Here is a 24,655-nt window from a genome sequence, read left to right as displayed (position 1 = left end):
AAAGACTTGCACGCGCAGAGAACATTTTGTGTGACAAATGACTAAATGATCATACAATCAAATTAAATGTTAATTAATTAAAATAATTGTATCTAAAAAATGAACATGTACACTTACAGTCTTCAAGAATCGTATTTTCCCGACGTGTCGCGGAGGCGCCGTGGCTTAGTTGGTTAAAGCGCCTGTCTAGTAAACAGGAGATCCTGGGTTCGAATCCCAGCGGTGCCTTTTGACATGTCATTATTTATTCATGTATTTTAACTCTTTATCTTGTACAATATGACACTACGCATCAAGTTAAGTGCTAAACAGCCGTGCACACACAACTCTTTAAGTTTTACAAATAATTAAACTCATTCCCTATAGCAGAATTTAAAAGTTTACAAAAGTGTTTTTTTTTTCTTTAAGGTTTATATTGAAAATTTAGCAGTTTGTATTGTAAATGTAAATGGTGAGTTTTTATTTTTATTTTTTTTTTATCTGCCACTGGAATATTAGCAGCCACAAAATGATTGTGCCTAGGCATCTTCTAAATATCACAAATCACAATATAGAGTACTGAACTGCTTTTGTTTTAACAAGTGTATGGTCTTTCAACCTAAGGCAAATCAATCTATTCCTATTGGTTTAGATCTAGATAACAACATAAACCTGAAAAGCAAAATAGCATTTGACTATGAAAAAGAGTTAGTGTTTGAAGTTCTTCTTCAGTTTTTAAGCATAAACCTCACTAGAAGCATTATTTTATTTATTTTCTTACAACCATTTATGAATTGAGAAAAGTTCTTCCCCAAGGGTGAAAAAACAAAACAAAAACAAAGAAAGGAGAATATAAAATTCAATCCCTTGTCAATAATTTTAAGCAATTAATCACATACTCTGTAAGAATAAGAAAATATGCCTAAAAATATCATTTCAGACTAAAGACCAAAATTGTGAAGAGTTAGAAACTATTTAAATGTATTTACACCAGTGAGGCGTACAGTGCCTGTAGAAACTGTTATGTGGTTGAAAAGTACATCATACAAAAGAGAGGAGAGATTCTGTACATGTATCAACATTTGCAAATGAACCCCTGTAGCAAATTATAGGGTTTTAAAACAGTTTTCTGCAGTAGAAATAACATACCTAACCAAAAAAGTGAGCAATACCGAGTGCAGAACAATCCATAATTGCTGAAACAGTGTTTCATGGAAGCATATTCTCATTCAAATACAGTCCCCATTGAAATAAACAAGGCGTTATTCTTTCATTTCTTTTTTACTACTACTACAAGCCTGGAAATTGTGGGCTTTAAGTGAAGAGCTGCCAAATTAAAGTGATAGAAAAATTCAAAGCGGTCCAGAAGCTTTGCTTGTGAAGGAAGATTTGTCAGTCCATTCTGCCATTTCAATAGGATCAAATTGCGGGAAAACAACAAAAAACACTCTTTGTCCCAGGTACGTAGCCCACTCTGTATAAAAGACAACATATACACATAATTAACACATAAAAAACACAATTTAAAGAAATAATTCACCCAAAAATGAAATATTCTGTTATTATTTACTCATCCACATGCCGTTGCAAACAATACAACTTGTGCAACATATTCCAAATATTCTAAATAGATTTCTGTAAGGAACAGACCCAAATTCACTAAAAAATAAAAATAAAAAATTGCTCCCAGTTGTAAACTCTCATTTGTGCCTGATGTGCAAACAAATGTGGCATCAGGCCCATTGCCAAGGTGGTTCGAAGCGTGTATCAAACTTCCAAAGTCACGTCCCCCAGTGGTGAACCACTGAAATTTCAAAAAACGTATTAGTTATTACATAGGGAAGCCTTGTTTACTGAAATCACGTGACTTGGCAATTTGATACACGCTCCGAACCACTGATTTGAAACAAAAGATTTGTAAAGCTTAGAAGCTTCATGAAGCAGTGTTTTGAAATCGCCTATCAATAGATATTGTTTAATTAAGTTGTTATTTTGTTTTTTGTTATCGACGCTTCATAATATTAAGGTTGAACGACTGTAGTTACATGAACTGTTTTAAATATGTCTTTAGTACCTTTCTGGGCATTGAAAGTGTTGATTGTCTTGCTGTCAATGCAGGCCTCACTGAGCCATCAGATTTTATCAAAAATATCTTAATTTGTGTTCCGAGGATGAACGAAGGTCTTACGGATTGGATCGACACAAGGGTAAGTAACTAATGACAAAATTTTCATTTTTGGGTGAACTAACCCTTTAAGTTCAACTAATTGCATTTAAAATTAATTTAAACTATAATACATTTTTATTTAATTGCAATTACCATGCAATTTGGTGTCCAGAAACATTACATTCAGTTCCCACTTAAATGTTCATTTTAAAGGTATGCTAAAGTGGACTTCTCAAAGCTAACATGTGACTTCAGAAGACTTGGGATATAGTGCATGATTGACTTTATGTGGCACTTCTGTATGGAAAAGAGCAGCATGAACATTCTTCAAAACGTCTTATTTTGTTTTCCATGGGAAAAAAGTTTGGAATGGCATGAGGCTGAGTAAATGATTCAATTAAACATGTATATTGTGAAGATATTCTTTGCTGAAGATATCCAGTCTCCTTACCAATGAAGTCATATACACATTTTGGCTTGTCTTTCCAGTAAACTCCCAGGAAATAAACTGGTACTCCAGTGAGCATAATGACTAGCCCCACTCCACACACCAGCGGCTCTGAGTGCAAACTGAAGCCCAGCAGAAGAGCCCAGAAGAGCAGATAACACACCGGCACCAGGAGACTCACCTGACAAGGGAACAAACCTAAAGCTTTGATATCCACACATTTGTTGTATCTTAGCACTATAATCCAGGTGAACCTGCTATAATGTACCATTTTGCTTTACTATGAAACATACCTATATAGATGTAGAATAGAATACACACAGGCTTTTCATAATATTTGTACATCACTGAATACCTTGATGGGCCTGTATAAGTTTGGCTTCTTCCATCTGTAGTAGAGCAGGCCAGCAATCGTGACTCCATAAGAGAGGTAGTTGATGAAAGAGACATAGTTTATAAGGTTGTGAGTTTCTCCAATGCACAAGATTACGATTGTGGCAGTGCACTGAAAGATATGATCAAGAGGCACAATAGAGAAAGAATAAAACGAAGAGTTCATTCAAGTTAATGGGAACAAATTAGAACAAATTACATCCAGAGAAGCAACACAATAGGGTTGTTGCTCAAACAAAAACTCATTGTTCTCATATGAAAATCACATACACAGACAAGCAGAGCTGGAATCGGTGTGCAGTGCTTAAAGTGGATCATAGCAAGAAGGCTGGGTAAATGTCCTTCCCGTGCCCCGGAGAAACACAACCTGAATGTTGTCAAACAAACAAACACGTAAACAGTAAATGCATAACAAAGAATCATTGTCATAATCAGTACTGCTTTCCAGTACAAATATCTAAATATCCTTAAAAGTATATTTAATTACTTGAAAAGCAAAGTTGCGTAAGATACTACTTGTTTACAATGACAACAACAACTATAATATAGCTGCAAGCAGCAATTAAGGGGCCAAACACAAAAAAAGGCACATTGAGTCATGCAAGCATGGCTGGGAACATCAGACCAGTGACAACAATAAGTAACTAAAGACAGTTTTAGATTATTTTAAGCGAAAACAAGATAAAATCATAAATACGATCACTGGTAATATGATTAAATTGCTTTTTTTGCCAATAGGTGGCGCTGTTATCAAATTGATGTTGTGTGCACAGTGTGTGGTGACAATGACATAAGGTTCATCATTCATGATCAACATGATCACCATTCATCATTCATTCATGTTCATCATTCATGATGAATCTATAGAATGTTCCAAGTGTCCTCAGAAGGTAGGGTAAAGGTAAAAATAAATGCGTTCACCTGGAGGAGGTGAAGAGGTAACCATTGATGCCCCCAAAAGTGGAGAGAGCCACAGAGATCGGCATGAGGGTGGAAAACACCCCGAGGAGTTTTTCACCGAAAGTCTAAGGCAAGCAAAACAAAGCTTTAGCACATCATTAACAGAATCAACATATTCAGACGAGAAGGTGTTGACCACTGATACCACAGTTTATTTCCATGTGCTGTCTGTGTTGATTTTACAACTGCTTTACTAGTTTTCAAATCAAGCAATGTACAAATGCAGCCACACAACCTGTGTTGACCACATTTACACAGCCAATCTTGAGCGGCTTTTCTGAAAGATGCAGCAGACTGACACAATCTGACATACTTTACATCACTCCACCAATGCGATCCAGACACCTGAATCAATGGACATACAGGATCCCAGCTTACATATCTATCACTTGATCCAGCGATTTTATAGTTAACTAAAACTAAAACAACTTAAATTAAAACAAATTAAACAATAGAGAGAGAGAGAGAGAGAGAGAGAGAGAGAGAGAGAGAGAGATAAACACAACAAAACCACAGAAACTTTAATTAAAATTAAAATGAAAACTGAAAATACAGAAATAAAAATCTAACTTAAAACATTAAAATAAAGCTATAATAGTGTCTCAGTGATATTAAAATAACACTGATGTAATCATAAATGATGTTTTTAAAATCACCATGAAATCAAAATGGACAATTCTTGCAGTATTTATTATAAATTATTTATCTGTGCACATCATTATTTTGAAATTCATGTGCCCTTATCACTCACATGAGATCCACCAATAGCAAACCACAACCATCCAATCAATTCCCCACGGACAAAATCAAGTACCGCCCTACATTCGTTTTTGTTCCAGAAGCCGTTTCACTTGGATGTACGTCACAATAGGGAAGAAAAGATGAGCACAACTTCTTTTTCATGCCGACTTTGTTGAAATTTTGTCTGCTTTCTGCAGACTGTAATTGTGTGAATCCCACACACAAAAGTGAAACGAATGTGTAGTGAATCCATTCTTGAGTGTTAGAAGAGTGCTAATAATCTAATAAGAATGAACCCAGCGAGTCAAAGGCCTGTACTTACAACAGCCACTGCATTGGAGGACAGCAGTTCCTCAGGAGACATGGAGGAAAAATATGCAATGTTTGTGAGAGTGTACACAAACGTCACCAGTGGAATGGAGATGTATATGGCTCGTGGCAGATTCCTGAGGTAAAAAAAAAAACAAACAAACATATTATACCAATAAAAATAATATTCAAATTTATATATCCAGCCATAGTGCATGTGTGGATAAAGGGTAAAAGTGTAGAAATTATGGAGTAGATAATAATTGTGGGTTCAAAAAGTGAGTCAAAAATGTATTTAGCCAATTGTCAGTGTCACGGGTTGTGTGGTGAGACAAACGCACGATGAAGAAGATGAAGTATAACAGGCTTTAATAATCCAAAAGGCAAATTCCAATAGCAGTCCAACACAATATGCACACTGACGAGACTCGACAAAAACACACAAACTGAACAGGAGTGTCCATGACAACAAACTAAGGGAAAAAGGTACTGATTGAAAACAAAAGTCCATGTGGTGTGATAGTGTGACAGAACGCCCGCGAAGGGATGGCCAAACTAGCAGAGGATATAGGAGGTGGTTCCGGAGGTGGACAGCTGCCATGGAGAAGGTGGATCTGAAAGGTCCAGGTTGGTGCTGAAGGTAGAGCCAGGGAGAAGCCTTGAGCAGGGGCGTGATGGCAGGATCCCAGGCCACAGCCAGAACTATGCTCCATCGACACCCGTAGGCGATGACGCTGGAGTGAGAGCCCACCTCGTAGCTGAAGGGCCGAGGTGATGGAGTGACGTGGAAGACCCCGGCGGCCGCGACTGAGCCGCAGTGATGAACCCTTGAGATGATGGTGTGGTTCTGGAGGTCAGAGGGCAAGCTGGAGTGACGAGGTCGTAGAGGGGATGGAAGTAGAAAGGGTGGAAGGCCAAAGCGCAGCGGACAGCCCACATGTCTGCAGTGTAGGTGTGGCAAGGTCTGACCCAGGTGGAGCCGACTGACTGAGGGAGCTTGGCGAAGACTGAATGGCTGAATGGTCCACGCTGGAATCCTGGGCGGGAGGAGGGTAGGCACAGGATTCAGGGGGACAGGTCAAGGTAGAGTGTAGTCTGTTGAGTTTGTAGGCATAGTCATGATCTCCTCTTGCCCAGGTGGACGGTTCCCAGCTGGCCCGAGGCGGATCCGCGTGACTGAGAGGAGGAGTGGATACAGAGGGACTGGTGGGAAATGGTAACGAGTGGGCGGCAGGAGTGGCTGAGGGCTGAGGATGAGGCTGGAGAGAAAGAAACAGTCCAATGATAAGGGCTAAGTCCTCTAAGGTGGTTGAAAGAGGTGGTGGGAGAGGGAGGCTGGGAGGCATTGACAGGACAGATGAAGATTCTCTTAATTTGTGGTCCGAATTTGGTGCTGCCAGAGTCTCGCTCTCAGTGGCGGGAGGGTGGGCGGGGCCCTCCTCCTTGCCCTCCGATACCATGATGGTCAGACTTGCGCATTTCAGGCTCCGCAGTGATGATGGGCTCACAAGCCCCAGATGGCCTGAGTTTGCAGCTTGCGCCGGAGAAGGACTCGTCATCTGCAGTGGGCTCAAACTGCTTTATCCCGACCGATGGGTTCTGGCGGGGCACTGGGTTGGGAGTGGGGCTGGTGTAGGGATGCACCGATCCGCCTTTTTTGCTTCCGATACCGATTCCGATACCTGGGATTCAGTATCGGTCGATAACGATCCGTAATAATTAAAAAAGTGCTAAATTACCTAAATTACCTAATAAACTGTATGCCTCACTGTGTGCAAGGTATCAGGCTTGACTTAAACATTACTTTCCTAACTTTGTAAAACAAAATAACAAACGGACACAAATGTAGAGAATTATTTATTAAATAAGTGTGCACCAGTGCAACAACTGTAAATAAACCAATAGCTTCACTAGCTCGGTAGACAAACAAGAGTCCAGCTGATGGCACAAAGCGCTTATGCGCATCCCGTGTGCAGAATGATGTGCTTGAAGCATCATGGAGTCACAGCGTGCAGCGGCAGCGCTCTGCAGTGAAAAGTTAAAAGCACAAAGTGAAGATATATTGATGCATATTGTATTACCGGTATCGTTGTCTACAGATGAAGTATAATAATAGAAACATCGATTCATCTTGGAGAGAGTTTCATTGTGTTGACTTTTGTAACCAAACGAGACACGCAGTCTGAATGCTGAATGGAGAATGACTGACAGCCGCAGAGGAGAGAGGCATTTGTGTGAACTTTAATTTAATGACTTAAATATGTATCTGTACCTCAAATTAAACTATGGAATGGCTTCAGAACACTTGGAATATAATGCACAGAAATTTTATGGTGCTTTTTAATGTTTCTGTGCCTTTTGTGGGGCTTAACAATAACACAGAATGGTAGGCCTACATGCACAATATCGGATTTGGATCGGTCCCATCTGGCCAATACCCGATCCAGCAATAATGGCAGTATCGAAGTCGGTACCTGATCTGAATATCGGATCAGTGCATCCCTAGTTCTGGCAGGGCACTGGGTTGGGAGTGGGGCTGGTGATATCATCAGCAGTGAAGGATGATCCATAGGATACCAGCACCCACTCCACAAAGGCGGTGAAGCTCCCTTGAGGAGCCTCCCCAGACAACCACTCTCGTGTGGTGGTGTTAAGGCCAATGCAGAGAAACATGCAAAGGCAGTCATCCAGGAAGGTGGTCTGATCAGCCAAATCCAAGAATTCCTCCAAGTGTTCCTCAAGGGAGCGGTCTCCCTGCTCAAGGCACAGCAACTTGACAGCAGGAAAGTCCATGATAATGAAAAAAAAACCCACGAACGATTCGCTGCTTACTTTACTTTTTTTGGATCGGGTCTTCTGTCTCGGGTTGTGTGGTGAGAGACAAACGCATGACGAAGAAGATGATATATAACAGGTTTTAATTATCCAAAAGGCAAATTCCAATATCAGTCTAACTGAAAACAAAAATCCATGTGGTGTGATAGTGTGACAGTCAGGAATCAGTGTCTGGGATTTTAGAATTTTAATGTATACAGTGTATGTACATTTTTAAATAGCTTAAATTACTAATGTGACTCAAATTCTTATAATGATAATTGGTAGCAGTTTCCTCAGAATGAGCCAGTACAATTATCCCAACAGATTTTGTCAGTCTAATCATGTTTTAAAAGTGGTATCAGACTAACCTCCTCGGATCCACCACCTCCTCCGTAACATAGTTGAGAAAGTTCCAGCCGCTGAAGGCAAAGGAGGCATGAAGGAAAGCCAGGGCAATCTGCCCTATGGATGGAGCTTTATTAAAAGTGAACGCCACCTGTGGGGTCAGGCTCTCATAGTTACCTGAGCAGACAAGAACAGATCTGTTAATTTGGCAAGTAACAAACAGTTGTGCTATGAAGATAGATAACTTTTGAAATGATTGAAAGGATTACTAACAATTACATCTACTGACAGACTGATATATCAGTATAAAATAATTTGCCTTATCAAAAGCCTTGTCAATAGATTTCCCATGGGGTGTGTACTTATGAACCAAATATTTTAGATTCCAATTTCATAATTATTCTAGAGATCTGTTTTTACTTTGAGGAAGTCTTTTTACTGTTTTTTTTTTGTTTTTTTGACTGCATGCAGAATTTGCAAACCGATGAGTTGCGTTTAGCTAGTAAGCTTCAGTCTTTTCTATGGTAAGAAAATCCCTTATTAAAGGGATAGTTCATCCAAAAATTTATATTCTGTCATCATTTACTCAACTTCATGTTGTTCCAAACCTGTACGTTCATTTTTTTCTTCTGTGGAACATAAAAGAAGTGTGAGTAAATGTTTAATTTTTGGATGAACTATGTGTTTACTATATTTACGAGTCAGGGGATTTAATTGTTAATATGCATTATTTTGCATTAAAGGGGTCATGACTTGAGAAATCAAATTTGCCTTGATCTTTTGACATTTAAGAGGTCTTTGTACCTAAATCCTTAAAAGGTCCTCCTCATTATAAACAAAGCATTTGTTTAATCAAGCTCCAAAAACAGCTTGTTTGGATTTTGTGGGATCTTTGACGACATACAGACAAATACATTTGCATATGACTGCCTCCAGAGGAAGAAATCAACAAACAGTTTTACATCATCACACCATAGGCCCCGCCCACTGTCATTCAGTCGCTTAACGGCTAACATTTGCCAACACTGGATGTGAACGTCGCGTCAAACGCAAACAGAACGCATTATAACCACTAATGCTGTCTACACTGGATTCAGTATACATATGTGCATTCACTTTACTCCACGTTTGAGTCTGTTGAAAATGGAAATACAGTAAATAGATGCGTAAAGGAATGTTTGCTTTGATGTGTCCAGTTTAAACAGCTTCTTTGCAGCAGGTGCAATGATATTACGCAGCGCCAGTGACCCCCTGCTTGCATAGGGAGCGTGCCTTGCAACCATGGAGACATTAGTGAGAGTAATATCATTGCGCCTGCTGCACCCATGCTACGACAGCAAAGTTCCTTGATTATTACGCCGGAATGAGAGTATAGTTCCTAGCCATATCGGCCTAGAAAAATGCAACTTTTCATTTTCCGTCGATCTTAGTACACGATGTAACTAGAGAAGAGTCAAGTTTTAAATAGGAAACATATCGAAACTCTTTGGTCATTTTTGAGCGAGATGCTAACGGTCTAATCAGATTCAATGAACTATGCTAAGCTATGCTAAAAGTGGTACCGCCAGACCCGGAGATCGACTGAATGGATTCGAAAACGGTAAAACTCAACTGTTTAACTCTAGGGGAGTTGGAAAATGAGCCTATTTTCAAAACAAAAAAAAAAAAGAAAAAGTGGAGTGTTCCTTTAATGTTTTAGTGCTGATGTTTTAGTTACTTCTTTTTATAAGTATTTTAATTATATTACTTTTTAGAATTAATGACACCATATTAACATACAGCTCTCTAGATATCCATGTGACATTCTCACCTCCACAGATCTGCACCAAACCGACAGTAATGATGAGCCCCAGAGCCAGAAGCTTTCCCACTGTAAACGCGTCCTGGATCCGTGTGGCCAAACGCACGCTGTAGCAGTTCACCCATGTCAAAAACACTACAAATATTCACACACACACAGAGAGAGACAGCATAAACGGTTGAATAATGTCTTAATTGATTCACTTAATGTGTGACTTCAAATTCAATGTGTTTCTAACATTGTGACTAAAGCTTGCATGTCAAATTCTGACTCGCTGCCATCAGGAAATACTGATTTAGGATTAGCTTGTATGGGGGAGAGTTGGACTTGTAATTCTATGGGCTCATCCATCAGTGTCACCGCTTACACACTCTTTCATAATCACTTTCCCTTTTCCAAGAGAAGTTTAAGCCCAATTGAAACAAATAACTTTCAATGAGAACAAAAACTGAGAGCAAAGAGCATGTTTGTGAGGAGATTGAATGCCTTGCGTTTTCCTGGCGCTGTCTTGCTCTTGTTGTTTTGGTTTGTGTGCATGACTCCACATAACAGGCTTGAATAAAGACAGTTAATGCAGCAATCACATGCTATAGACCCATGCCACCTCCATCACTGAGCAGTCAAGTGCTTTTGGCACAAATCCAGGGTTGTAACTCTAACTGGGTCATTCCAAAGCTTTTAGACCAGTGGTTCTCAACCAGGGGCCCACTAGGGGGCCTCAGCAAACTTCGAAGGGGGCCTCAAGATGACTTAAATTAATTTAAAACAACACAAAACAAGCATTAAAATAATCTAAAACCACTAAGAAACAAGATATTTCTTATTTTATTTAAGGAACCTTTAAAATAGCATAATAGGGCCACTTCAACAGGACTGTGCAAAATAAATTGAAATTAGTTTTGGACTACATGTACGATACTTTTATGACACTTGTGCATACTTATATGCTGCTTCTTTTCATTTTGGAGCTTAACAGCCTCAGTCCTCATTGATTTTCATTATATTTATCATTATAAATGGCATGATATGCTTTCTCCTATCGAGTTGCAAGCATTCATAGGTGAAGGTTTTGGGCAACCTGTTTGAAAACAGTCATTATATGTTTGCTTTCTACTTCATTCCCAAGATTAAATTCTGCCAAATCATCAGGTTAACTAAAGCCATTTCAAAATAAATCAAATACATAATTAAAGAAGCAAGCACTCACATATGCAGATGGCGGACAGCATGCGTGTGGCTATGAATGGAGGAATGCAGTATGGAAAAACTGGTTGAAGCACATAGTTGGAGAAAGTGAGCGCTATGACTGCCAATGTGGTGGGATACATGATCAATACTGCACTCCATAACAGCAGAAACCTAGAGGGCAACACAACACATTCAGGATACGTGACAGACATTTGATTTTCATTTATTTTTTAACAGATCATTTTTGAACCTGTCATACCCCATGAGACCACCAAAAATCTCTGTGACGTAGGAATAGTCTCCCCCAGATTTGGGGATGGTGACCCCTAGCTCAGCATAGCAAAGGGAACCCAGTGCTGCCACACCTCCTCCTAACACCCACACCACCAGCGCTATCCCAACGGAACCTGAATGCTCCAGAACACCCTTAGGAGAGATGAAGATTCCTGAGCCAATAATGTTACCTGAGAAAACAAACAAATCACATGTAATTGTTATTTCCTATCTACATTTGTCCTGAACACAACAGATCCAGTCATTCATAATGCATACCTGTTGTCTTTTCCTGGTCTGAATGTTTTACATTCACAGTTACAGTTTTTCACAGTTTTTTTTGTTATACCAATTTAAAATCTCATCATATTCTGATAGCAATCACTATCTTAAATGTCTAAATATATCTCATCTGTGGAAGGTAGGACCATCAAATGTTCATCCAATCATTATATTTGGTCTGAATGAAATAATACAATGTCCTACCTGCCTGTCAACGTATATGTTTTTACATACCCTCGCGCACCCTGTTCGCGCAGACAACAGGCGTCACAGCATGTTTCATGCTATGCAGAGTTTATGTAGACAGACGTCAGTCACCGAGCACCACAAACAGCAGCCACATTTTACAGTTTCTACCAAATCAAAACAATGAGCTTATGCTGCGTTCACGCCACAAGTATCCTTAATTAAGATATTTTCTAACTGGAGCTGTTTCCATGTCAACAGTATCAACACCAAAATGAATCTGCAGTCAGGTACAAGCTCTCTAAGTTGTTTACATTTATTATTATTGTAATGCTATGTGCTTTAAGACATGAGGTAGTTTAACGCCGTCTTTTGTGATGCTTTGCCAAGAGCAGCTGTGTGTGTGCCTTCACGTGTTTTGGAGGAGGTGTGGCTTTGGAGACGCTCTGAAGGTAGGGTGCGATGTTATGATTTAAAGGCTAGCTTGCTAGCTTGAAAATGTCCTATTGCACCTTTAACATTTGCTCTTGGACAAACCAGTGAACACAATGAAATCACACTGGTGACTCTGATATATACCATGTGATAATTATTTTCTATTTGCTTCCTATTCATCAGAAAATCCTAAAAAATCCTAATAAGTATAATGGCAAAGTCCCTTTCAAGCAGACTCTGTTCAATTGGCGGCCATATTTGCCTCAAAACCAAGTCGTATATACTGGAATAGAGCTCCGGAGGTTGACGTCACGCAATTTAAACTCCTCCATTTTGGCAGGCTATCAGGAGAGCGCTAGAGCGGCTGTAGCATTGGCATCGATAGTGGTCAAACAATAATTTAAAACCAGACTGTTTAGACCTTACAAACCTTACTATTTCAACATGATGGACAGCTGCTGTGCGCCAGGATGCCAGAACAGGCACGGGGGAAGCAAAGGGGAAATCATTTTATCGTATTCCTAAGGATCCCGATAGATGACTGAAATGGTTCAATGCCATAAAATGTGCTAACCCACACAACAAAACAACAGATGGTTGTATTCGTATTTTTTTATTTATTTTTTTGTCTTTTAGCGTAGTATTCCTATAAGTGTTGTATAGTGGTTTTTATGTTTAATAGTAACCCTAAAATGATATGAAAGAGTTTAAAATGTGTTAAATGACTGGGCTGATAGGCTATATAAGAATTTTCAGTATAACATAACGTTACACATTATTCCACCGGTCACAATTGTGGCCGAACATTAAACAATTTTCCACGCACATTTCCATAAAATAAATAAATAAATAAATAAATAAATAATAATAATTAAAAAAAGATAATTTTAAGGGGCAACTAATGACACCTCATTTGGATATTTTCATGTCTGGGAAAAATTTGGGATTAAACGGTTTAAGATTTCATGACATTTATGATGTCTACTGTACTCACAGTGATATAGCTATGCTGGCTACCTACAAACAAGGACAGCTAGGGTCGATTACGTTACCTAACAACACAGTTGAGTTACGCTTCTAATGACGACGAAGTAGGATTTAGCCGGCAGATTTCAAAGTTGAATGTTCATCACAAAATTAGATTGTGTCCATTTGTACCCCTCCAGGTTTTTGTAGGCTTTTAAAGAGTCTCGGGAGTACGACGAGGGAAAGTTGATGAGGTAGTTGTACATATCAGAATACTGCAGGTCAGAAAAGCTATCCGTTCCTTTATCGATACACGTTAAAAGCACCCCGGGGCATTATAGGGATCTATTATGTTTAATCTATTATGTCTTGCTATGTACATGTCTATATATATATATATATATATATATAATTTTTTTTATTAAAGTTCACAGTGAACTCTGTTGCCTTGAAACTGATGCTGGCGCCATTCATTTCATATTCGCTGCCGGCTGTCCCTGCCTGCCAGCATGGTCGTGTAAACAGAATGGGTCACGTGACCTCCGGAGCTCTATGGGGGAATCCTGAAATCTCAAAAACTGCTTGATGAATTCACAATTAAATAACATATTTCAAATCAGCAACAAAATATGTCATTAACTGTACCATATATGGTGGTTAGATGCTCAAATAGCATTAAAAAAAGTTTATTTTTCAGGCTAGACCAGCCAATGCGCATGTCCAGTCCTAAGTGCATGTCTCAGGACACTGACTGTTTCTATAGAAACCGGAGCTTCTAACGGCAGCTTTACCAAAAAATACAATACCAACATTACCAGTCCCATGAAGTGGCGGTGAAAGCCAGCCACTTCGACCAACTATGTGTTGACCTTGACACATCAGGAGGAGCAACCTAGATCTATTACTAAGCCAAAAGCATGCCAGTCCCTGCCATCACCAGTGCCGAGGTAGCAGTCAAGATGGGAAAGCCAAAAAAATGGGAAAACGATGGGCCCTGATGACATCCCCCAAGTGGAAGCCTGGGAGCTTCACGGCCACTGAGGCATCATCATCCTAACTGAATTGTTCAGTCAAATTGCCACCGATGGTGAAGCCCAACGCTTGGCTGACCAGCACCACTGTGCCCATCTGGAAGGGCAAAGGTGACATGGCCAAATGCCCCAATTACCACCCAATCCGCCTCCTATGCCACACAATGAAGATCCAACTTCAAGCAAGTTATCGAAGGCTGGCTTCAGAAAATATTCTCTGTTTCGCCAAACCAATGCGGCTTTGTCCAAGGATACGGCACCACTGATGCAATCCATGCCACCTGGCTGCTCCTGGAGAGGCACTGTGAAAAGAAAAAGCCAGTACACATGGCGGTCCTTGACCTGGAGAAGGCTTTTGACAGAGTGCCCCACGACCTCATCAGGCATGCCCTTCGGGCTCACGGTGTCCCTGAAGCCCACGTGACTTGGATCAAGCCCCTCTACACCAGCGTCACCAGCACCGTCGCGGCCCTGTCAGAACATTGCCACCCTTCCCAATTACCGTTGGTGTCCACCAAGACTCGCCCCTCTCACCAGTCCTGTTTGTCCTGTGTATGGACACAGTCACCAAGGACTTGCAATCGACTCGTTCATGGTCACTCCTCTACGCCGATGACTGCTTCCTCACGAGCGAAACACGCAAAGATAGAAGATCAGCTTGGACCATGGCATGCAATTAAACATCAAAAAGATGGAGTACCTGGAATGCGGCCCCCTGGACTACAAATACCTCGAATCCATCATCACCAGAGATGGCAAAAAAGCACGGGTTAATGTGAAATGCGCCTGCTCACTGGGGTGCCGAATGCCCAACCACCCTTAAGGCCAGGATCTAAGACCATAGTTCTCCATGTGGCCTTTTAGGGCATATGAACAAGCCCTGCACGTCATGGAGATGTGAATGTGTACGGACTTAGGGCTAACGAGATGGGACCACATAACAAACAAAGATGTTAGGAAATGGCTGGGCGTTGCCCCAATCAAGGAGAAAATGTGCGAAGTGCGACTACCATGGTACACACATTTTGGATGGAGCAATAGGGATTCAGTGGCCAGAAAGACCCTGTGCCTAAGTCCCCATGGATGCCGAGGACTACTGACCGAAGGAAGACATGAAGATCATCAGCACTGCCCTGGAAGATGCCCTCGACCATGCCAAATGGAGAAAGATCTGCAAAAAAGCAGACCCTGCAAACGAGCGGGATCAACGAGGGGGAATCAAGACTTCTTTAGGGGAGTCAGACCCTCCCAAACCCCCCTATAATTCCCTCCCAAAGAAGTCAAAATGTTATTTGGTTTGTTTTTTTTTTTTTTTTCCCATGGCAATAATAGAAAGGAATTCTCAATAACTTCTTGGTATAAATGTCAAGATTTGTTATTTTACAAAAATAAACCCACACTGACAAATATTCACTGGAGTAAAGACTAGCTTAAGTGTCCTGTTCATTAGCTACTGCATGCCTCCCAGTAAAAAAAAAAAACAAACAAACAAACAAAAAAAAAAAACATAATTAAGATTATGTAACAAAACTGATATAACATTTTTATTACTATAACACTGACTTTGAAGTAGAACCCAATATCGTTCGAAAGCAATCAAAAATACTTGCCTAGTCAACAGTACTAGCCCTGCTGTAGTACCTGAGAGAGTTTTCAGCGCAAAACAATGATCAGCCCCCCTCACTAACCCGCTTCCTGGCAGCTCTTCTCTCAAGCACCCAAGTGTCGTACAACGAGATTACGTAACAGCAGGCATAAATAATTTACTGCTGCCCGTCAAAGCCCCGGATACCATCAGAAGCGGAGGGAACAATCTTTAGCTTTCATTCGGTGGCCCATTTTAGAGGACAAACATATGGTGGATGATGATTTTAGACTTATTAAGCAAACGTATGAAGTTAAAAAGATGCAAACTTTAATTGATTGTTGTTTAACACTCATTAATTGTTGAGATTCAATTGTTTAACGATATTTTTAGATTGTAAAAAGAATGAAACAACCAAGTCAGATACACAACTACATTAGTAATCTTACTGCTCCTAAGTAATACTAATGAATCACACAAAAAAACAACCAAAAAAATAGTTAATATTTTATATAAAATAAAGTTTATGTAATACAGGATAATAAAACGATCAGTTACTGATGTTATTAAACAATTACGTAATTAATATTAATAAATCAATAACTATCAAATACATATTTAATACATATATTAATAATTAATATATAATAATCAATATCTACATGTAAATAAAGCAATCACAAATAGTTAATCCGACTATGGTAATATATCCAGCATGCATTTAAAATGCGTTAATGGTCAATAATGTGTGTTCTAGTGTGCATAAAAGCCCAATATAAAGGTCCACGACTAACAAGATGGCGAATATCTGTGATGCATCTGTGTTTATAAGTCTTAATACGTTTACATGTTAGAAGAATGAACTCAGCATCAAAAAGAAAACAAGTTGTAAAGTTTCCTTACCAATGATTATCGCGCACGCGCTCAGAAGTCCAATCTCCTTCTTGAGTGTCACGCGCTCAGGGATGCTGGAGTCTCGTTTAAGTTCGTTATCTTTCATGATGCTCCTCTGAGCCTCCGTCCTTTTCCTCTCTACTCCATCCATTTCAGTTACCGCACGAACAGAGAGCTGGGCTTCCTCTCTTCAACTCGCTTCAGAGGATTGAAAGGCTGTGAAAAGGCCGCGCAGGCGCCGCATCGCTCGCTGTCCGGGCAGAATGTTAACGAGCGCGCGGCATGACTGATTCACACACGCTGAACATGTTCTGGCGTTTTACAAAACCATCAAGTGCTATATATGATATTTGCACTTACATAAAGAAAGAAAGAATGGTTAATGTATTAATTCATCTACAATTTTATATTGGCCTACTTTTTTCTTAAAAGGGCAGCAGCAATTACTCAAATAGAGATAACCTAATTCAACATGTTTTATGCCATGTTTACTAATCTAAAGACCACCAGCTGAAAGAAGAGTGGTACAGGGTGATCCCCACATACACAGAGGTTTCCTCAAGCTCCCATTCATGCTGAAAGGATCCCCAGTGTGGAATTTAAGAAGTCAAGTCGTGAATTTGTGGCTGCAGCTTTTCTCTGCTTGCAGAATAAAGGAGGCCAGTTTTCAGCTGATCTCCCTTAGGAAAGCCATGGAGAGTGAGCTGCTTTGTAGTCCAGCAGGAAGGCTGAAACTCTGCCAGCAGTGTGCGACACTTAAAAGAGGAAGTCGAGCAGAAAACCAATAGATCACAGGAGCTACCGAGAGGAGAGGTGGACACAGGGAGAAGATGTACTGCCGAGAGCAGACTATAGGACTACACTCAAACCAGGAGAACATTCATGATGTCTCAATTCATGATTTTAAATTAAACTGGCCAAGACTAATAGCCTGAGACCACATGTACCAATGCTTTTTTTTTTTTTTTTTTTTTTTTCCATACTGAAGTAAGGAAATCTGACCTTTAGGAGTTCAAATGGTCAACGACACTGATTTGTTTATTTAAAGGTGCAATATGTAAGAATTTTGCAGTAAAATATCCAAAAACCACTAGGCCAGTGTCACATATTTTGTTCACTTGAGTACTTACAATATCCCAAATGTTTGCATATATTTGTAAATCATGAGAAAATTGCAATTTTAGGAGTCGCCTGTCAATTGCGTCATACCCGCGTTACCCTCGGTTTCCGGTTTTATTTTGTAGAAACCATGGAAACACCAAAGACACTTTAATATTTACATGTTTTAATAGACAAGGGAACAACTGTTTTAATATATTTATAGACAGAGAACTAATTATTGTTATATAGCTCAACACTTTTAGTCTTATTGTTTAAATCATTTTTTTTTTTTTTTACCATGATAATTACCATGCTTTACCATGCCTCAGAGAAAAACACTATTTTGTGAAGTAGCTAACATAGCATAATCAGATGCAGCTTTATTTTTAGTAACAATAATACAGCATTTTCTCCATCATACAATATGTTTTAAAATTAATTGCATGCCATTTATCAACACAATCCATCCAGCATTTAATATGATATTGTAAAATCGATCTATCTTACTGCAGTGTGTAACAGTGTCTCACAGCAGAGAGTAACGTTATAACATAATTTTCAACACACTCAATTGTATCTAATATGATAAACAGCGCTGCGTTACCTCATACTCATGACCGGAAAAGCGGAAGTGGCGCCGGCGACTGTGTCATAATAAAAGTCCCGCTGCTCGTGTGGCGTGTGTTGATCAATCGCTCCAGCGGCTCGTTCAGCTCCACAACACTCGCTCCTGCTCTGCTTCATACTACAGTAACATTAATAATCTCATCCATGAACATGATTTCTTCCGGAGTCCTATCCCTATTCTTTTCCACTGTCTGCTGAAATGGAGACCACATGTCCCAAGATTCCGTGCTTAAACTTGGCATCATCAAGCTACGCCTTTTGTTTTGAATAGGCTTCTAATGACTTCTAGTGGCAGAAAATATTACATAGTGCACCTTTAATTAGTGACCTAAAATATAGGGCCGAATATTTAGGGCCCGAGCATCGATGGTGTGATGACTCTATTGGAATTGCTCCGTTATTCTTCTCCGAAATGAATCGCATTTTTGAGGCCTGTGAGGGACCCAGCAGTCAAAAATAATAGGGCAATGAAAAAAAACAAGTTTCCCAAAAAATATTCTTTAATGAATCAAAAATAGAGAAAAATCAAACAACTAGTTTAGGCCTAATAAAAGAGGTCAACAGAACAAAACTGAAATCAACTAACTGAAGCAATGACAAACTGAACTGACCCAACTAATGAAACAATGAAGACACATTTATACAATTGGACTAGTCCACATTACACACAAGAGGGGAAACAAAAGAAACAAAAATCAAAGTACAACAACAAAATAAACAAACGAATTAAATGATTAAAAAATAAAGATTAAATCTAAATCTTGTCAAGGAAACCAAACCAGAATAACATTAAGGAATGAAAAAAAAATGGAAAAGAAATGCCAACTTAAACACCACAACCACCCCTATAAGTCATCAGTCCATTGGTACCGGCCAGCGGAACCAAAAAGCGGCAGAAGCAGCACGTCGGTCCTTTAGAAAGACGGACCCCACGACAGGAGTTCGGAAATCTCCGCTATTCTCCACGCAGCCCACACGACGGTAACTTAAACTCAAAAGAAACCAATATTAACAGAAATGTACAGCATAGTAAACTAAATTGTGTGCACTCCAACTAGTTAACAAGTACTGATATTTAATAAAGTATTCTAAATGAAAAACAAACCGAATCCGTGTCTTATTACTGAATACGAGAAAACCAATTCATAAAATATATTGAACAAAAAAAAAAAAAATTTAAATTAATGCTTGCTTGTATGTGTATGTGTGTGTATGCGCATGTGTGTGGGCGTGTATGCGTGTATTACCGCTCACTGATGTGCGGCCACATCATAGGCCATCACATACTCCCTCCCTTCAGAAATGTCACTGGCACAACGGGAAAGGTAATCCGCCACAAGGTTAGTTTTGCCAGGGACATGTTGGATGGTAAAGCGAAAGGGTTGCATGGCAAGGTACCAGCGAGTGATTTGGCTGTTAGTGTCCTTCATTCTTTGGAGCCACTGTAGAGCTTTATGATCAGTCTCCAGTATAAATTCCCTTCCCAAGAGATAGTATTTCAGGGAGTCCAAAGCCCACTTCACGGCCAGGCATTCCTTTTCCACAATGGAATAGCGGACTTCTCTGGGGAAGAGCTTGCGACTGAGAAAAGCAATGGGACGCCGAGCGTCAGGGTCACCCTGCAACAAAACGGCTCCTAGGCCTCTGTCCGAAGCGTCTGTTTGGAGGATAAAAAGGTCATTAAAATCAGGATTATGCAGCACAGATTCATTGCTCAAAGCAGTTCTAATATCTTGAAATGCAGCCTTCGCTTCTTCAGTCCATCGAAGCTGATTGGGACTCCTTGAGCCCACCATATCCGTTAATGCTGCTGCCCGGCTGGAGAAATTGGGAATGAATTTGTTATAGAATCCAGCCATGCCCAGGAATGATCGCAGCTCCTTGCGAGTCCGCGGCTGGGGGCACCCTTCAATGGCCCGGACCTTCTCCACCTGCGGTCGTATTACCCCATTGCCAACAACAAACCCCAGGTACTCTGTCTCAGTCTTTGCAATGGCACACTTTTTGGGATTAACAGTCAAACCAGCCCTCTGGAGCCGTTGCAGAACCTCCTGAACATGCTGCAAATGTTGTTCCCAGGTGTCACTGAAAATCACAATATCATCTAGATAAGCAGCTGTATAGGGCAGCCCCTGCAGTACCTGGTCCATAAGTCTTTGGAAGCTAGCCGGTGCCCCGTGCCGCCCGAAAGCGAGAACCTTAAAATGGAATAGCCCCAACGGAGTTTTGAATGCTGTCAGTTCTCTGGACCACTGAGTCAACGGGATCTGCCAGTAACCCTTTGAAAGGTCGATGGTTGTCAAGAACTTGGAGGCACCCAGGCGATCAGTGAGGTCTCCTATACGGGGAGTTGGATAAGCATCAAACTTTGTGACAGAATTAAGGTAACGGAAGTCTATACAGAATCTTATTGTGCCATCTTTTTTCGGAACCAGCACCACCGGGTGGCACCACTCACTCTTGGACGGCTCTATGATCCCCAACTTCAACATCAGCTCAACTTCCTTCTTGAGTGACTCCTGGAGACGTTCTGGAACGCGATAGCTCATCCTCCTTACCACAGCCTCAGGTTTCAACACAATGTCATGTTCAACTAAAGTTGTGAACCCAGGATATTCAGAAAAGACTTTAGGCTGGCAAATTGCCCTTACCTCCTGCTGGTGCTGTGATGACAAGTGACTCAAACTGATATCTCCTGAAGCAGGCTGGGGTAAATATTGATCATCCAATTCCTCTTCTTCCTTCACTTGTTTAATCATCAGGACCTGGGCAGACTTGTCAGGACGAGAAACCCACTGCTTAATCAAATTAATATGCAGAATTCGAGAAGGGCGGTCTTGACCAGACACAGAGATTTCATAGGTGGTGGGTCCCAGTTTTTTTTTAACTTGAAACGGACCCTGCCACTTCGTCTGAAATGGGTTTCAGATTTAGGTGTGGCAAAATGTTTTGATAGCACCAACTAAAAAATTTCAATGAAGCGCCCCTCGCACTATGTTTCACGAAACAAGTATGAAATTCGGTAGACACATGTAACAGCCCAATACCTACAAAAAGTCACTGGGAGCAAAATCTTAAACGCAACAGGAAGTGAGTTATTTTGAATTTTCTTTACAAAATGTTTGCAGTTTTCGTTGAAGGGCGTGTCCGTGGTGTCCTGACAAAGTCTGATGTTTCGCCATGAAAGAGAAAGCTGTTTTAAGTCAGGCATACAATATCCAACCTGCACCAAACTTCACGTGTTTGATAAGAGTCCTCGCCTGAAGACATCTATATGCCAATATTCAGTTAGTCATAGCGCCACCTGTTGGCAGCAAAAAGTGTGGCACATCAAAATTATGACCATAATTCTCCTATATTTACCCACTTAAATGCATGTCGCCGACTATTCACTGTTGTCCTAAGGCCACCAGGTGGTGGTGGCCCCGGGTGCGAGGGCCCCTTCAACGCTGCTTGCAGCTTTAAATACTACAAAAAAAGAAAAAAAATGAAATCAACAATAGCTACGCTTACATATCCAAATGTAAGCTATAGGAAAACAATATTCTCAAACATTCAAAATATTAAAATATTTAAAAGTCTTGTTTGATTATTTCCTTTTTGATAAATTCAAATTTTTCTTTGTTCCTGTTTTTTTTTTTTTTTTTTTTTTTTTTTTAGTTCTAGTATATTTAGTTTTTTATTTAGTTTTCTCTAGTCATAATTCCCAAGTTTAATATTGTTTCTGTTATCTCTTGTCTTGTCTTGTCATGTGTGTGTTGTGTCTTATTGTGTTGGTCCCTGCCCTGCTTCCTGTGTCTTCCCTGGTCACTGACTCTCCTGACCTGGCAGCTAATCTGGCCCGCTGTTATGCCACCAAGTTTCAAACCTCTGGTTCACTGAACCGCTGCCTTGTCTCCACATTGCCTTGTGTCTGGAGCGGTCTCATCCCTGACCAGCCAGTTCTTATGTTGTGTGTCCTGCCCTTTTGTTTGTTCCTGCCTCACTATCTTGTGTTGCACCTTTTGTTGTTAATAAACATCACCCCCGCTCATTCTGCGTCTGGGTCCTCCTCACACCTTGCGCACATAAGCAGAACAGATTGTTTACCAGAGCCCTTTCATAATAAGATCTCTTTACATACTACCTTTTACCTCTTATGAACTTACATATGTTTATTGACGTCCTGAGAACCCAAAAATGAAAATTATCACATGATTTACTCAAACCCTCAAACCATCCTGAGTGTATATGACTTTTTTCTTTCAGATGAACACAGCCAGAGTTATATTTTAAAAAATATTCTGTCTCTTCCAAGCTTTATAATGATAGTGAATGGGGCTCAAGATTTCGAAGCCCAAAAAAGTGCATCCATCCATCAAAAAAGTAATCCATACAGCTCCAGTGGGTTAATAAAGGCCTTCTGAAGAGAAGTGATGGGTTTTTGTAAGACAAATATCTGGCTATAATAACTGGCTTCCAGTAATGGCCATATGCAAGTCGAGTTACGGTGGAAGAGTGACCTCTGACCCGATGCATGACATACTGACAAACATGCAAGGGCAGAGGATAGGGCAAAACAAAACACCTATCATTAATTAGAAGTCTAAAATGAGAATTTTTAAAGAGAAATGTCAGATGATTTCAATATAAGAGAAGAGGAGCTTGAGTTTGTTGCACAGCTCTATTTGTTTGAACCTCGAGAAGCGTCTAAGTTCAGAGGTCACTCTTCGGAAATCAACTCACGTACAGCCGTTGCCAGAAGCCTGTGATTATAGTTTATAAAGTTATAAATAAGAATATTTTTCTTACAAAAACGCATTGCTTCACTTCACTTTTATGATGGATGGATGTGCTTTTTTGGGATTCAAAATTTCGAGCCCCATTCACTTCCATTATAAAGCTTGGAAGAGCCAGAATATTATTATTATTTTTTTTTTTTTAATATGACTATTTGTGTTCGCCTGAAAGGAGAAAATCATATAGAGCTACGATGGCTTGAGGGTGAGTAAATCATAGGATAATTTTCATTTTTGGGTGAACTATCCCTTTAAGGCAAAAGCAACACTACAGGAATCTCCAGTGACATTATAGAGTGCTGTAGGGATGACGTATTTTTGTAGTCCAAAACCCAGAGAGGAGCTGCATTTGAGCTTTTGAATTAAAAGTTTGAAATAAGGTCTATGGTTCAAGACACAAGCTCAAGATATTTTTATGTTTTATTCAACAATATAGAACACATAAGTAAAACCCTCTTGTGATTATTTTTTTAAAACTTTTACTTGTCTTGTAAAAGGCAGTTGCTAACAAATGGCTAAATGATACAGATGTTGTAATTAAACTTCATTACACTGAACAGGTAAACTCAGCAACTCAATAGTTACTTTCACAGCCTAATTTAAACGTATAGGTATGTTTATATTCAAAATATTATACCTCAAACTTTCAGACAAAATGTTTTAAAGACTGAAAGATCTGTCGGAAGCTAAATGATGGTGATGTTGAAGTCACGTGACCATGGTGTAGTTCGCTTATAGTGTTCATTATTTAAGATTATCATGAACAGAATGTGTGAAAATCATAAGCTTTTGTTGGTCACAGACCTTATTTTCTCCAATAATCCAAAAGACAATGGAAAAATCCTATTGGGTTTTTGTCGAGGGAACCAGGTGATGCGAATTTACGGCTTGGCCTACAAAAACACGTCATCCTGCAGAGCAGCGGCTTTCTCCAGTTGTGGGGCACCACGCATGCGCTGAAGTTTTGTTCGGAATACATAGATATTTATGCAAGCATAAATGTGAATCAGATTGCAAAGTTTAGGGTTCATATAAACAGAACGTTCAGAAACTGAAATCAGAATGGATTCACTCAAATTGACAAAAACAGTGCATGTAAACATACCTGAGGTTGTTTCAGGCCCTTCTGTACCATGAACAAATTAACTATTATTATCATCTAATGTTTCTGGAAAAAGTGTATGATCAAGTTTTTGTGTAACTGTGTGTAAAATAAGTAAGAGAAACATGAGACCACGACAACAGCTCACTGAAATGGGGTAAAGAACAAAATACATGCAACTGAGTCTTCAGCGCCACCTTTTGTCCTTTTGCTGCAAGTCCTACTGAATAAGTCCTACTAATGCAGA

The 24,655-nt window shown here is 39.9% G+C and overlaps 1 protein-coding gene and 1 non-coding gene across 2 annotated transcripts; one reads left to right on the top strand and one right to left on the bottom strand.

Moving 5' to 3' along the window:
• The first annotated feature begins 154 nt into the window (after positions 1-154).
• On the top strand, positions 155-228 carry trnat-agu. Its single transcript has one exon. It is a non-coding gene; the product is annotated as a tRNA-Thr (tRNA).
• Positions 229-447: 219 nt separating this feature from the next.
• On the bottom strand, positions 448-17,646 carry slc7a10b (solute carrier family 7 member 10b). The gene is made up of 11 exons (XM_048158703.1): positions 16,810-17,646; positions 11,408-11,612; positions 11,168-11,319; positions 9,970-10,095; positions 8,183-8,336; positions 5,011-5,134; positions 3,909-4,012; positions 3,258-3,354; positions 2,950-3,099; positions 2,598-2,775; positions 448-1,453 (listed from the first exon to the last, which is right to left on the bottom strand). Exons 1-11 carry the CDS (start codon positions 16,949-16,951, stop codon positions 1,332-1,334), a joined length of 1,554 nt encoding a protein of 517 aa, XP_048014660.1. The 5' UTR covers positions 16,952-17,646; the 3' UTR covers positions 448-1,331.
• Positions 17,647-24,655: the final 7,009 nt, after the last annotated feature.

This window comes from Megalobrama amblycephala, linkage group LG15, assembly GCF_018812025.1.
Source record: "Megalobrama amblycephala isolate DHTTF-2021 linkage group LG15, ASM1881202v1, whole genome shotgun sequence".
Classification (NCBI taxonomy): Eukaryota; Metazoa; Chordata; class Actinopteri; order Cypriniformes; family Xenocyprididae; genus Megalobrama; species Megalobrama amblycephala.
This window is presented reverse-complemented; position numbering and strand designations above follow the sequence as displayed.

Coding starts and splice junctions, on each gene's coding strand:
- slc7a10b (XM_048158703.1), bottom strand. CDS start 16,951: ATGGATGGAGTAGAGAGGAAAAGGACGGAGGCTCAGAGGAGCATCATG. Junction 11,320..11,407: donor ATTTTTGGTGGTCTCATGGG/GTATGACAGGTT, acceptor GTTGCCCTCTAG/GTTTCTGCTGTTATGGAGTG. Junction 1,454..2,597: donor ATGTGTATATGACTTCATTG/GTAAGGAGACTG, acceptor TCTTTTATACAG/AGTGGGCTACGTACCTGGGA.